Here is a 16,720-nt window from a genome sequence, read left to right on the forward strand (position 1 = left end):
ATACAAGTTTTGTAAAAACAGGAATTAAAACTTTATTAATGCACGAAAAATCATAATAAATTGTTCAAAGGAAGTAATTGGTTTGTTGCCTGCATGCAACATTTCGAACTTAATTTCATTTTAGTAGAGTACAGAGCACGGAAAGATAAGTCGACCACTGTACTTAACTTATTTTACACAAAAAATTGACTTAATCTGTTTTACTAGTAATAGGACGATATATACATAGGTAGACCGATTTACATTATATGCACACATACATTTTAAAATTTATTTTACATGTCTTTTAACTTATTTATTTCCCTCATTCATTTTTCTCTTACTTTGTAAAGGTATGTTCCTAAGGATTTTATTATCTGTTCATTTGTAATTCTTGATAGCGTATTGTATACGTGTCGCCGCGAGAACGAATGTTGATGCAGCCGAGCGTAACTAGAACATCATGACCGCACTGGTAGAAAAGGTGGGTGGGGTAAGAAAGGGTAATAAGGCAGTCGCTCTGAGGAGCTACAATTCTGCAGGTCTGGACTGTAGCTGATAGTGTCGAGAAGCATAGATCACTTTGTTTGTCAGAGACTATCCGGAGTGCACCACAGGGGATGGATCTACATTGCACCTGTAATGAATGCTGATGATAATGGAGAATTATTGAGATGTCACAAGGAAATCGGAGTGCCCGGATAAAACCCTTGTGTTGTCTGGACCAAGGGCTTGTCCAACATAAGCTATATACAGAGTGTTTAAGAAATACGGGGCATAATTTCAGGTATGTATTTCCCACATGTAGACAATCAAAATAGTTCATTACAACATGTGTCCGGAAATGCTTTATTTCCGAGTTATGGCCTTCACAACATTGAAATTCACCGGAACCATACCTCATGTTTTAGAAGACACTCCACTGATCAATCGTCAACACATTCACTTCTTGCATGATGGCGCTTCTGCAAACTTCACTTCAGTCGTACGGCTCGCCGGTACTTGGATCGAAGGTTTCCTGACCGATGGATAGGTAGAGATGGCCTCCACGCTCACCTGATCTGAACCCTCTCGATTTCTACTTGTGGGGCCATTTAAAATCATTGGTTTATTCGTCTCCGGTGCCTGATTTGGAATCCCTTCGGAATCGAATTGTGGCATGTTCTGAGATCATACGCAATACTCCTGGAGTTTGGGATCGTGTTCGCAGGTCAGTGAGACATCGATGTGAGGTCTGTATTCAAGCAGGAGATGGACATTTTGAACATCTTCTGTAATGACAACGACCTGCGGAAAGAAAAACGTTCCGGTGAATTTCAATGTTGTGAAGGCCATAACTCGGAAATGAAGCATTTCCGGACACATGTTGTAATGAACTATTTTGATTGTCTACATGTGGGAAATACATACCTGAAATTATGCCCCGTATTTTTTAAACATCCTGTATATTCAGAGCGGGATTTGAACTGGTTGCGTCTGGAAGTTGTAAGCGTATATGTACCTGTCGAGCGAAATGATGGATATGTGAAATATAATGTAAACTTTTTTATTATACAAGACAGTGCGCCAGAGTATCCATATTGTGTATACAACAAAACGGAGCAGCACACTTCATTTTTGCTGTACGAGACTTTCTAAATCTCGCATATCCCGGGCGTTGGATCGGAAGAGGAGGTCAGATTGGATGACCAGCCCGCTCTCCTGATTTTTTGCCTCTTGATTCCTTATCAAAATTATCGTTTACGAGACACCGGTGGATGACCCAAAACCACTTTTAGCCAGGGTACTTGCATCATCTGCCTGTGGTGCCTCGTATGGAAGAATGCGCCAGAGTTTCCTTCGATGATGCAATGTCTGCATTGAATGTAGTGGTCGCCAGTTCGAACAACTTCTGATGTAATTCAAAATTAATTAACTTCATGTAATCTTTGCCTAGTAATTAAATTTTGCATAAATTACTTTCACTTCATTGGTATGGTGTTCATCGTGTAGTTCCTAATATTCACAGGTTTAGAAACTTTGACTACGACGAAGTGAAGAGAAGCGAATGGAAGCACAGTGAAACCTCGTTAATCCGGACTAATTTGGGGGATAAGTTGACCGGTTTAACGAAAGTCCGGATTAACTGAAATGATCTAAAACAGTAGAAAGTGCATTAAAACTCCGTTTATAACAACAAAACACGTTTATTATGATGTATTTAAAGGGCATAGACCTAAATGCACTATACAGTACAGTAAAATGTATATGTATGTATGTATATATATATATATATATATATATATTTTTTTTTAAAGCTTTGTTTGTGTAATCGACAATAATATTTGTGTGTGTAGTTTAATTACTTCAATGCAAACTTGATTGATTTTCTTTATTTTTAATACTATAGGTGCAATATTAGGGGGAAAGAAACTGGCCACCTTACCCCATTATCTCCTAGCCTAGTTGCCTCATAAGTGGTGCCTTGTTAGTATCACTTGTGAGGTTCAGACCTGTCTTCGGACAGTTGACTGAACAACAACAAATGTAATATTGTAATTATTGCAATTCCATAGTTCTAATGTATAAAAGTAGTAATTATTGCACTTCTATAGTTCTAATGTATAAAAGTAAGTCTTAAAACAAAGTTTTTTTAGTTTTTTCTAACTCATCATTTTTTTTGCCTATCCGGAACAAGCGAAGTCCGGCTCATCGGGGTCCGGATTAACGACGTTTTACTGCATATGAAATGTGGACATAGAGAAGAATGGACCGTATGAAATGGACAGTCAGCATAAGGAAAGAAGCTGTGCTGGAAAGAGTGGGTGAAGAAAGAATGATGCTGAAACTGATTAGAAAGAGAAAAAGGAATTGGTTGGATCACTGAGAAATAACTGTCTCCTGAAGGATGCACTGGAATGAATGGTGAAGGGGAGAAGAGTTCAGGGCAGAAGAAGATATCAGATGATAGACGACATTAAGATGTATGGATCATATGCGGAGACAAAAGGGAAAGATTGGAAAATGCTGGGTTGCAATAGACCTGTCCTTGGGCAGAAAACTATGAATGAATGTTGTTAACTGAGGTTTAATTTGTAAATCATCAATTCCTATTGAGAAATCGTTATATTCCAACCCCTCTGCAAATCCTTCAGTTTTAATAGAACTTTTAAAATCATTCTGTATACTGAGAAAGAATGTCGTTTCCGTGAAATCCATTTTTGTAAGTTTATGGCCCGGTTTCTTCAACCTTTGTTAAATTATAACAGTGTGTTATTCCATTTTAACTGTAAACTTAACAGTTGAAGTATTTCTTCAACTACTGTTAGTACATACTAACAGGCTGTTAAAACCCATGTTAATTTAACTGCTCAGTTTCATGGAGTTAAATCATTTAACTCTCTGTTAGCATAGAAGTATCCAATATGGCTGGTGCGTTAGATGCTGAACTTATATGTCTGGGTTATTTAGAAAATGATATCCATGAATACATAAACAGAGGGGATGATTTCTGGGATTTGACAGACCAGAAGTTCATACAAAGGTATAAGCTATTTTCTGCCAAGCCTCACTTTTCGCTTTCAACGTAGATCCGTTTGTTTATTTATTCTCAATAATTGGTTCATACTGCGAAATTATTTCAAGCAGAAGGCTTCTCTCGAATGAAGAGAAATTAGTCTCATGATTTGTTTTTGTTCCAGTGTTTTCCATTTCACAACAGCAATACCAATACGCCGCTCCATGCTATTGTGATACAGACGATGGAAACAAGCATAAGTCAAACCTGAGAGAATAGAAAGACTTTTATCCTCTCTGAATCAAACAACGGAAACAAGCGAGAATCGCAATTGTCAGAGTTCAGAAAACAGAATTGAGCCTATACTTGGTTATGGGTTATGGTTAAATTCTAGAATCTCTGGTCCTAGTACAGTGTTAACAAACAGAATGTTAAGATGTGAAATGTAAAGTTGAAGAAACGCAATATTTTAACAGCAATTTATACTTTTAACTTTCAGTTAATTAACGCTATGTTAGGTGCATTTTAACAAAGGTGGAAGAAACCTGGCCTAAGTGTTCATTTCTGGATATTGCTGGCTATTAGTTGTTAGTATTTTCACAATCAAAACACATGCCCATTATTCTGAGTTCTTCAATCCGTAATCTGTCGCCATGTCGAGAGATATAATCCTGCTTCCCACACACACGTTTGTGTTCATGAAGTTGTTTGTTATGTATATTTTGTATTAATTGTTTTCCTAAGTACACGATAGCAACTTTGTAAGTAAATGGCCTTGATTGTATGCCTGGAATTCTGACTTGTTGGTGGAATTCTAATGTGTAAACAACCGCATCCGGAAGGGGCGTGACCAACACATTTGTGTTTATGTAACACTGCACCGCGCATCTGCTAAGCAGTTTCTAGGAAGCCAACTGTTCACTCTTCATTAATTATTTATATAGGTGAACAAGCTTTGTTATCAGTAGGATAAATTATTTCGCAAGTTTAGTTCTGTCCAAGTTCTGGTCTCACGCGAATCCTCGGCCTCATCTCGCCAAATACCATATCGCTATCGCCAATCCCATCGACGCTAAACAACCGAATAGTTGACACAGCGTCGTGAAATAACCAAGTAAAAAAACTCCGGTAATTGCGTTGTAGCGTTGCCAAACTATAATGCGATTCACGAATAGAGAAAGTTGATCTGCATAACATTAATGGCTACTTCACCATATTCCTGGAAAACGTGCACGTTACTGTTTGTGATGCATCGAAAAAAAAAACCGAAAAAAAGAGAGGAGAATTGGGAGGACAAATTTAAAAGGTACGCAAAACGCGTCCTTGCAAGGGGTCGGGGGGCTGTAACAAACTAAATATGTGAGCTCCAAGCCTGTTGGCCACTAGTCTCACTCCGGTTTACGCTTCTCCACTGAAGGAGTTCTAGAAAATTTTGAAGAGGAAAGCCGAAAATGGACGTAACCTCTTAGGTACCACATACGCGAGGGGGACGGAAATGTGATCAAAATGATCACGGGACGGGATGAGGAGGCGATGGCTGGTGAAGATCTGCACATTGAAATGAACTGTGTCATTTCGCAGTGCAGGAGGAGTCGAGAAGACTCTGTCGTCTGTTGTTCGATGACAAGGCAGGTGAAGACCGCCAGGAAAGACGCCGTGAATTCTGAATCTGCAAATTGAAAGGTTCCCTGTCCTTTCGTATTGCAAATGTATTTCATTATTTTATAGACTCTGAACTAGGGCATTAAGTTGTTTGTTAGGAAAAGGGGAATTTATGGGGAAGGGCATATAGGTCCGTGGCCCATTTCTCTTAGGGCTCATCCTGACATTTGTCTTAACGCCTTAGGAAAACCACGGAAATACCTTAGGCAGGATGAGTTGTCTCAATATAAGAGACTAGCCAATTTGGCTTTTAGGTAATAGGTCGATTGATTATGAATTTAGGATAGATGTAATTATTAATTAGTTTAGAGTAATTAAGGGGTTCATGGGGATATGAGTGCAGGTCCGCGGCCCATTTCTTTTAGGGCTCATCCTGACATTTGTCTTAGCGCCTTAGGAAAACCACGGAAAAACCTTAGGCAGGATGAGTTTGTGTTGCAGGTATAGGGAGGCTTTAAATAAAGTTGCTGATGTTTCTGTAGTTCCTATTGTGTACGGATGCTATAGTCATAACCGGTTTGCTACTTCAAGCAGTTTGGTGTGATTTGTGGTCTTGTGAACAATGGTAATATTTAGTGTAAGTTTTATCTTATGCTTATTGTAGTGTCTTATTTAATTGGTGGAAGAGGGAATCATATTCGTTCCGAAATTAAAAAGCATACGTGCCGGGTTCACGAGTATTTTCAGAAAGAATATGACGATGCAAAGTGCGGTAAACCTATGATATCCATCACTAATTGTAAGTGTAAGAAAGAACTATTAAAGCGACTGGAATTAGTGAAAAGTAGAATTATTAAGGAGAAACAAACAGGCGGATTGAAAAGTCCAACGAAAAACGTCCGCGGGATTTTTCTGAAAATAATATAGATAATTTCGACAGCGATGTACGGTATTGAGATGGAATATTTTAAGTTTGTTTGGAGAAGTCTACATTTCAAGCTTGAATGACTATACAGATTGATTTATATAGAACTAACACATCTCTTTCTTTCTTTATTTCAAAACGAATGATACTAGCTACAATTTGTTGTACCTCGAATGTAGAGTATCTTTAGGAGATTACTAACCTGTAGGATAAACATTGGTAATTTCGTGGTAGTGGTTATTTCGTGATACTTTTTCTTTGCTCTTTTGTGAACTAACCAATGGTGTTACGAGATCCAAATTTCCGCCAAGGGATTGCATATGTTGTCCGGTTTCCAGAAACATACAGCTAAGCTTTGTGTGACTATTGTAGTTGCTTCAGTGAACTTTTATGATTGGAGAGAGCAAGTTTGCGTCGACTTCTCAGGCGTACAAATTTTGTGGATGTTTGTAATTACATTACAGGCTTATTACTAAAGGTAAGCATATGATATTTGGTACAAAGATTTATTGTATCTTCATGAAATTTTAGGAAATGTTTCTGGAATTTTAGACACATCTGTAGTCGCCATATAGGCTTAGCTTTACTGATAGAAATCTTAGCTGTTTGAAGCGAAATTTTGTTGAGCATTAAGTGTTACATTTTATACTATTTTAAAAATTGTATTACAATAGGAATTTTAGAAATCTGAAGACAAGATGTGATAACAAAAAAGAAAACGGAGACGCAATGGGTTCACTGTAGCTTCTGTTTGATTTGTTATCATGCTAAGTGTCAATGATAAGTGCTAGATGACTTACTTGCAAGAATTGTGACAGAAGATGGAACATGGCTCCACCATTTTGGACTGGAGACAGAGGCAGACAATGGAGTGGCATCATGCAAATTCACGAAAGAAATAGAAATTCAAAAGTTCACCTTCGGCAGGAAACGTTATGGCTACTGTGTTTTTCGATTCAGAAGGACTCTTGCTTGTGGACATCATGCCACACGGAACCACCATTAATTCTGACGGGTATGTCGCAACTCTCAAGAAACTTCAAGTTAGACTGAGTCGTGTTCGACGACATCGGGAGAAGCAGGATGTTCTGCTATTGCACGACAACGCACAGCCATATGTCAGTCACAAGACCACAGACCAGATCAGAAAATTCGGATAGACAACACTGAAACATCCGCCTTACAGTCCTGAACTGGTACCATGCGATTACCATCTCTTTGGTAAACTGAAGGATCCCTTCGCGGAACGAGGTTAGAAGATGACTCCCTTGTGCACGCTGCTAAAGAGTGGCTGGTCCAGACTTTTACCGTGCTGGTCTACAGGCCCTCGTTCCTAGGTTACGTAAGGCAGTTGAAAGGGACGGGGATTATGTGGAAAAGTGACATTTTGTTCCTTAAGGATGCATCTACATTCTGTGAAAATAGCAAAGATGTAGGATAAAAATATAATTTTTAAACAAACGTTATGCATTACTTTTGGAGTTACCCTAGTAATATAGGCTATAGTAAAGTCTGTAATAAAAGTGTTCACCCTTTCAGGGCAAAGAAGATCCCTTTTCAATTTCAATTTTTACTTTGATTTCATTCTTATTGTGTGTTGATATGTATTTCTATGTTTTCTTGCTATGAATATTAGACGGAATTACTATGTTTGAAATCTTGTAACAATAAATGAGAATTTCATTTGACTTTAATGAATTTTTCCACAATTCTTCTACCTCTCACTAAATTATCAATGCAATATCACGAAATTACCAAGGCTATCACGAAATAACCAACCTTTCAGCTTAAGTTGTAAAAGTGGTTTTTGGCACATATTCAAGAACGTATCCAACCTTTTATGTCTCCAGGTTTGTACAGCAAGTTATCGTCTTTTAGATGCAAAAAATCGGAATAAGGATATATTTACACATTTGCATTTTAAATTAGTTTTCATGAAATTATCACGAAATTACCAATGTTTACCCTATAGCAAATGTTGAAAATTCTTTATTTATTCGACTGAAAATTCACTTAATGACAAGTTTTTAATTTCAAATTCTGATTCAGTTCTGATTCCCTGTCATGAGATGAAACATTCGATAGTCCTCTCGCCCTTCTGTAAAACTGACCTGCTACTGGGTTAACCTCTTCAGACCTGAATTTATATTAAACAAAATTGGAAAAAAAAAAAAAAAACTGATCACATAATCATTCTGGGGATCCAAAATTCCCAAATCAAGTCTTCACAGAAAATCAAAATTTCGGGACAATTTTGACCTCTGGGGTCCCAAAATTTTAAATTTTATTTTAAATTCAGGTATAGAAATGTTTCAAAAATAATATTCTCCATTTCTATCACATTTAATTTGTCAAAATATTTAAAAGTATCGAAGGCATTCCAAAAAAAGAAAAAAAAAAAACAAAATTGAGGGAGAGACTGTTGTTTATTTATTTATTTTTTTTTTAAGTTTGGGAAATGAAAATTTTTAAATGAAAAAATTTTTGTAGTAATTATTGAAGGTTCATTTACAACTTCCTGTATATGTATTTTCCTGTTTTATAGATCTATTAAGAATGGAAAAAATAAGATGAAGGGATATGTAATGTGTTCAAAGGTACAACAGGTTCATGTACCTTGGAGCAGACCCATTTGTAAGTTGGAACGCATGGAATATAGGTGGGAATATAGCTGTAAAAACTGACAATCATATTTAAAATGTATTTGCAATCATAAACTACAGCAGGCTTCTCTTATTGTGATTTTATTTCCTCGAGGAGCAAGAACTGCTTCAACAGCTTTCTTCAAGGCATCCGGATCAATTTGGGGCCTCTTAACTCCAGACTTACTTCGTGGCATGATCTTAAAATAAAAGAAAAACAAAAACCGATAGTATCGTGTACCTTGGAATATGTTCCATGGTACAAGATGTTTTGTGTTCAAAGGTACAAGAGCGTGCACGTTTAAACAAATATGGTTCCCAAAACTAGAGATTCGAATAAATCATGGAAATTAAAATGTGTTATTACTGACCAGATGATAGGTAACACACTGTACTTGATAGATAGTAACAAATACAATCTGGTTTTTTGTTAGAAAACATACATCAATGAACGAAATGTTTACTTTTGATACTAAAATATTCTTTTGTCCACAGAACTCACACTTTGCAATAAATCAAATCGAAACTACGACCAGAGCTACTTAGCGGCTTTCTCTACAATCTGCTTCAGTTTGAGTCCTCTAGGTAGCACAAAAAAAATGTTCAAAGGTACACTATGCTAAAGTACAACAGTCTTCCCTACACTGTAAGGTACATCAGGCCTGAAGGGGTTAAAAATCCGGCGAGACAACTCTCTCTATAGAGACAGTATAGCTGGATACTATCCGAGTTTCATAACGAATTCCGTCCTCCTTTGGTTAGTCAACCACCTGACTGATGTACGTGTGGATCGCAAACTTATGGAAGCTCTTTACAAGTGAATTGTTAAACATTTGAGATTCTTCGACGTTAAAAGATTTAAAATGTATTTGCCATCATAAACCAGAGCACAATTCTCTTATTGTGATTTTATTTCCTGGAGAAGCAATAACTCCTTCAACAGCTTTCTTCAAGGCATCTGGATCAATTGGGGGCCTCTTAACTCCAGACTTACTTCGGGGCATGATCTTAAAATAAAAGAAAAACAAAAACCGATAGTATCGTGTACCTTGGAATATGTTCCATGGTACAAGATGTTTTGTGTTCAAAAGTACAAGAGGATGCACGTTTAAACAAATATGGCTCCCAAAACTAGAGATTCGAATAAATCATGGAAATTAAAATGTGTTATTACTCACCACATGGTAGAGAACAAACCGTACTTGATAGATGGGTAACAAATACAATCTGGTTTTGTGTTAGAAAACATATATCAATGAACGAAATGTTTACATTTTTTGTACTAAACAAATTGTTTTTTCCACAGAACTCACACTTTGCAATAAATCAAATCGAAACTACGACCAGTGCTACTTAGCGGCTTTTTCTATAATCTACTTCAGTTTGAGTCCTCTAGGTAGCAGCAAAAATTAAAAAAAACGAAATATGTTCAAAGGTACACTATGCTAAAGGTACAACAGTCTCCCCTACAATAATGTACATCAGGCCTGAAGGGGTTAAAAATCCGGCGAGACAACTGTCTCTATAGAGACCGTATAGCTGGATACTATCTGAGTTTCATACCGAATTCCGTCCTCCTCTGGTTAGTCAACCACCTAACTGATCTACGTGTGGATCTCAAACTTATGGAAGCTCTTTACAAGTGAATTGTTGAACACTTGAGATTCTTCGGCGTCAAAGTAGGAAAGTGGGTATTTTTGCTAACGTCCTCCCTCCCACCAGGACGACTGTCATGTTGACGCCACGCTGTCTTGGACCAGTTCCACCTTCCTTCGAAAGAGCTCTTCCAAGAAAACACGGAATTGATACGGATTGTCTCTGCAGCTGGCTCGTATGATGTGTGTGGAAGCTCTAAATATACGCAGGTAGAGGTGTGGAGCCTTTACTGGCCTCCTGCCATAAACTCGACGAACTGTTTGCTCATCGGCATGCTTTAAATAATAAGCATGCGTCATTTCGGCAACCAAATGATGAGTGACTTGCTTGATCTGCACATTGTCTGCAACGTTACCGGGAATAAGTTCTGAACAGCGCCTATTTCCACGTGATTGTCATCCTCCGATGAAGACTCGATCACCAGCAGTTTGCCTTCAAGTCACGTGACTTACCACGCCTAGGGTGGTACAGGCCGGTCGTGACTACAGGGTAACATTTTATACGTTGACCGCTCCCGTACGCGAATGTTGGCAGAGACTTCTTTGCCATCACAAAGGATGCATTTGTCTCTTTGCTGGCAATGTAACACGCGTAAGAATTTCACATGTCAGGAAACTTCCATCATTTATTTTAATTAGTCTTGACCTCGCCAAGTAAGTGGAAGTTCTCAGCGCAACTGTCGGAAATGTGTTCTGACAGTTCAGGAAAATTCACACGTTAACTTTAAAGCGTTGGCGATCATTTTTACACAGACGAATACACAATTTTATTAGACTAAATATTTTTCCAAGTATAGCAAAAACTTTTATTTATTTTTTTTTCGTTGTTGGTAACTCTATAGCAGGCCTGCACAAGGTTTGCGCTCTCCGAGCCAGCTTAGAGCTCATGAGCGGAATGCCGATATTAGCTGCGCTCTGTATAAGGGTGAACTGGAAGAAGGGGTGGATCTCGTACAAAATAAACACAAAAGGAAGTACTATTACAAGTGCTTATGAAATGAATTCCCGTTCAGTGTTTGCAAAACTATCTTGGACTATTATTAATTAATAAAGAAATATTTATTTTACAGAAGTAATAGAAATTCTGTAGCTACTTAAATGTACAATATCTTTTGTTATATTTTTATTTATCAGTACATGAAAACCAGGTGTTATGCTGTTGGCAGCTGAAAGGAACAGTAGTCTACTGATCGTAATGAAACATCAGTTACAGATGTTCGATGCCTGCCTTTATTAAAGTTGATTATAGAGAACTGTTGCTCACAAATATAAATGTTGAGCCAAACATAGCAATCATTTTCACAGCCAGCCTGTGTAGTCGTGGATATTATTGCTAATGTTTAGTCTTGTAAAACTCAACCAGGCTAGTAGTATTATTCAAACGATCTTTAGCTCTTAGGTCACATTGAAAATCAATAAGTTCGAGCTGTAAATCGTTAAATGTTAAATGTTATGTTCCGTCTTTTAGATTCCTCCATATTGTACTGTAGCAGTAGTAAGCAACGTGAAACAGTTACTGAGAATACGCACTGCACTCCACTAGATAGCTGAGTGGTCGTTTCCTTCTCCTCTACCTATAGCAAGTCTATGTCATTCTGACGTATCTTCCTCTCCGTTCGCGCGCGCTCGTTGAGCGCTGTTTGTGCAGGCCTGCTCTATAGCATCTATTAGATGCTTTATGGTTGTGCTAACACATTGAGTTACTTGTCAACAATGTGACCCTGAAACGTGTGTTCAGGTTACTGCCCAGCGACAGTCCTGATGTATTTTATATTTTGATGATTGGTTAATTAATATTAACCCGGCACACTCATATTCATACAAATTTCCAGACTCTAGACACCCAGGTAATTTTTCTTCTTCAAGAAAAATTCACCGAGAGCCGAGCCCGGAAATCGAATCTGGGACCTCCGGATCACGGAGGCAGTCTTTAATTGTTTTGAAAATATCATTATTAGCTACTCTATACACACAAAATTGTCATCAATATCTGTTGCGTTTATCTTTTGTTTCTGAACAAATAAATTTACTGATGTTAATTGATAACATACCGGGCTTTCATTTCGCAACTTTCCAGTCTAAATAATTACAATTTATTTCAACTACATTTTAATTTAATCAAGAAACGTAAATTTAGATGTTGGGGGTCAAGTTTAAAACCAGTGTTAATTGTATTTTAGGCTTAATCCCCAGCACCTACTCCCCTTTGAAATTTAAAATTATTGTACTCCTATATTATTATACGGTACTTAAATTTGGAAGAGTATTCGGGCAAATCGCAATATAGCGAACGTAGAAGCTCCGCCCACGACCCCTTCCACTTTTCCCCTACTAGCTCACCAGACACTACGTGATAGGCGAGTGTTGTGTCGAATGCACATTTCATACTTCCCCTACTGGCGTTCGCTATATTGCGATTTATCTGAGTATTCAATTGCTTATACATCTCATTCATTTGTTCTCGCATCTTTTGTTTTTACTCATTAATTTTGTAACTTCTTAGTGTGTTAATATGAGGAATTTTACCTGCTGACTAGTTTCGAAGTGATATTCTTCATTTTCTGAAGCCTAGTGAAGATTTTATTCGTCGCCTGACAATCTGAATTGTTATTATTGTGAGTTGGTTGTAGGATGAAAAAACAGTTTATTTTGGGTAATTTTATAAATTTAGTTAGGTACTTAAATTTTCTAAATGAAATACGGTATTCAAAATGTGCTCCATTGTTGGCTAGACAGTAGTAAACGCGTTGTTTTATCTTGAGCACCATTTTGTGTTACATTCAACTGACCACTAAACACGTCTGCTTCTCTCACTCACTCGAACGTAATGACACAGAGAAGCTCGGGACATTTGACAATAACCCATTGTTGCATCGAAATCACAGTTTCCTGCATTGTCAGGGTCATTTCCGCGTCAGTCTTATACATATAAATTCATACAGGGTTAGTTAAAAGTCCCGCACCACCTAAATAAATTTTGAAGCATGTGGTTCAGTGACATGATACTTGATATGTGGGGATAACCATATACTAAGAACTCAATAATGGTATTACCGGTTTAACCGGAAGTAACTCCAAGTCTCTTATTTTAAATGGAACACCCAATATATTATTTTATTTTTGAATAAAGCTCATTAAGAGCTTTTAAAAAATTACCCACACTTGATACTTCTGTATAAATTCAGTGTTGCTAAGTCAAGAAAACAGAAAAGTGTATCGAATATTAAAATAATAAATGCACCACCTAAATAACTTTTGAAGCATGTGGTTCAGTGACATGAAACTTGGTATGTGAGGATAACCATATGCTAAGAACTCAATAATGGTATTACCGAGTTTTTTACTTCCGGTTTAACCGGAAGTAACTCAAACGCTCTTATTTTAAATGGAACACCCAATATATATATATTTTTATTTTTGAATAAAGCTCATTAAGAGCTTTTCAAAAAGTACCCACACTTGATACTTCTGTACAAATTCAGTGTTGCTAAATAAAAATGGAAGTGGTGCAAGATATTCCTAAAGCCTGGTTAAATCATTCCTTAAATGGTTTCTGTGATCGAGAGACACATTGTAAAGCAGCTGAGGGCTACCAATTTGAACACATAATTTAGAAGGTGAGCTAGCTTTGTTTTGTTTTTGTTAAGGAAGGAGTATTTTATTATTTTAATATTCGATACACTTTTCTGTTTTCTTGACTTAGCAACGCTGAATTTGTACAGAAGTATCGAGTGTGGGTACTTTTTGAAAAGTTCTTAATAAGCACTATTAAAAAAAAAAATTATTGGGTGTTCCATTTAAAATAAGAGAGTTGGAGTTACTTCCGGTTAAACCGGAAGTAGAAAAAACTCGGTAATACCATTATAGAGTTCTTAGCATATGGTTATCCTCACATACCAAGTTTCATTTCACTGAACCGTTTGCTTCAAAAGTTATTTAGGTGGTGCGTTTATTATTTTCATATTCGATACACTTTTCAGTTTTCTTGACTTAGCAACGTGTGGGTACTTTTTGAAAAGCTCTTAATGAGCACTATTAAAAAATAAAAAAAATATATTGGGTGTTCCATTTCAAATAAGAGAGTTGGAGTTACTTCCGGTTAAACCGGAAGTAGAAAAAACTCGGTAATACCATTATTGAGTTCTTAGCATATGGTTATCCTCACATACCAAGTTTCATATAACTGAACCGTACGCTTCAAAAGTTATTTAGGTGGTGCGTTTATTATTTTAATAATCGATATTTTTCTGTTTTCTTGACTTAGTAACACTGAATTTGTACAGAAGTATCAAGTGTGGGTAATTTTTGAAAAGCTCTTAATGACTACTATTCAAAAATAAAATAATATTTTGGGTGTTCCATTTAAAATAAGAGAGTTGGAGTTACTTCCGGTTAAACCGGAAGTAGAAAAAACTCGGTAATACCATTATTGAGTTCTTAGCATATGGTTATCCTCACATACCAAGTTTCATTTCACTGAACCTTATGCTTCAAAAGTTACTTAGGTGGTGCCTTTATTATTTTCATATTCGATACAATTTTCTGTTTTCTTGACTTAGCAACGCTGAATTTGTACAGAAGTATCGAGTGTGGGTACTTTTTGAAAAGCTCTTAATGAGCACTATTAAAAAATAAAAAAATATATTGGGTGTTCCATTTCAAATAAGAGAGTTGGAGTTACTTCCGGTTAAACCGGAAGTAGGAAAAACTCGGTAATACCATTATTGAGTTCTTAGCATATGATTATCCTCACATACCAAGTTTCATATCACTGAACCGTACGCTTCAAAAGTTATTTAGGTGGTGCGTTTATTATTTTAATAATCGATATTTTTCTGTTTTCTTGACTTAGTAACACTGAATTTGTACAGAAGTATCAAGTGTGGGTAATTTTTGAAAAGCTCTTAATGAGTACTATTCAAAAATAAAATAATATTTTGGGTGTTCCATTTAAAATAAGAGAGTTGGAGTTACTTCCGGTTAAACCGGAAGTAGAAAAAACTCGATAATACCATTATTGAGTGCTTAGTATATGGTTATCCTCACGTACCAAGTTTCATGTCACTGAACCGTATGCTTCAGAAGTTATTTAGGTGGTGCGTTTATTATTTTAATATTCGATACACTTTTCTGTTTTCTTGACTTAGTAACACTGAATTTGTACAGAACTATCAAGTGTGGGTAATTTTTGAAAAGCTCTTATTGAGTACTATTCAAAAATAAAATAATATATTGGGTGTTCCATTTAAAATAAGAGAGTTGGAGTTACTTCCGGTTAAGCCGGAAGTAGAAAAAACTCGGTAATACCATTATTGAGTTCTTAGTATATAGTTATCCTCACGTACTAAGTTTCATGTCACTGAACCGTATGCTTTAAACGTTATTTAGGTGGTGCGGGACTTTTAACTAATCCTGTATATTTCATATATATTTTCCGGGGGCCAGTTTTATTTTGCCCACCCCGTAGAAACCGTCTGAAGTTCCCTTCTGAATTCTATAATAATGTCCGTGTAATTATTTAATTATTTCTCAATGTTGCAGGTTTGTCTGGGAATTCACGACGGCATGGTGCACGCCTTCAGCAGGAGTTCTGTGGACTCCGGGCAGCAGAACCCTACTCCCATGTTCCAGCATTCTCTACAGAACATCATGCGGTTCTCGCACGCCTACAACAACCACTGTACCTTCATGTACCTGCTGAGGGACCCCGTGGAACCTCTGCTGTACTGCTATCTGTACCAGGCGTCGGACCCCAACGATGTGAGTACTCGTTTGATTATTATCGCTTATAAATAGGCCTAGTATTCCAGCTAGAGGAAGCACGAAGAAAGCTTGCCCATTTGACTAATGCGCAGAGAACGATATTCGGTCCTCATGCCACCATGCTCGTTACAGGGCTGCTATGAATCACCTAATGCTGATTACAGGGCGCATTTGAAAGCGCGGTCTTGAGCTGTTCGTATCGTGGAGTGTTGCTGTGCAGAGCGGGTAGAAGCCAGCGTGTGCTTTACATATTCTGCGTTTTATGTCTGATATCAGGAGTTTTATATAGTTCAACGTGTATTTGTTAAATAGCAGAGTTCTGTATAACATTCTATGTACTTAACAATGCTCCCGTTTCGCTCTAAATTAGGAAGTGCTAATAAAACGTTACACAGTCAAACTAGGGAATTATTTATAGATAGATAGATAGATAGATAGATAGATAGATAGATAGATAGATAGATAGATAGATAGATAGATAGATAGATAGATAGATAGATAGATAGATAGGTAGGTAGGTAGGTAGGTAGGTAGGTAGGTAGGTAGGTAGGTAGGTAGGTAGGTAGGTAGGTAGGTAGGTAGGTAGGTAGGTAGATAGAATAGAATAGAATAGAATAGAATAGAATAGAATAGAATAGAATAGAATAGATTAGATTAG

The 16,720-nt window shown here is 37.0% G+C and overlaps 1 protein-coding gene and 1 long non-coding RNA gene across 2 annotated transcripts in view; one reads left to right on the forward strand and one right to left on the reverse strand.

Annotated features, from left to right (window-relative positions):
* Positions 1-16,720, reverse strand: part of LOC138701992 (uncharacterized) — a 245,386-nt gene that overhangs the window by 123,986 nt on the left and 104,680 nt on the right. The window lies entirely within an intron of this gene.
* Positions 1-16,720, forward strand: part of plx (PTB_TBC1D1_like and TBC domain-containing protein plx) — a 403,577-nt gene that overhangs the window by 75,993 nt on the left and 310,864 nt on the right. Inside the window, exon 3 of the mRNA XM_069829428.1 lies at positions 15,841-16,059. Within this exon, the coding sequence (XP_069685529.1) occupies positions 15,841-16,059 (219 nt within the window). The remainder of the gene's footprint in view (positions 1-15,840; positions 16,060-16,720) is intronic.

Source organism: Periplaneta americana, chromosome 6, assembly GCF_040183065.1.
Source record: "Periplaneta americana isolate PAMFEO1 chromosome 6, P.americana_PAMFEO1_priV1, whole genome shotgun sequence".
In the NCBI taxonomy this organism is placed as follows: domain Eukaryota; kingdom Metazoa; phylum Arthropoda; class Insecta; order Blattodea; family Blattidae; genus Periplaneta; species Periplaneta americana.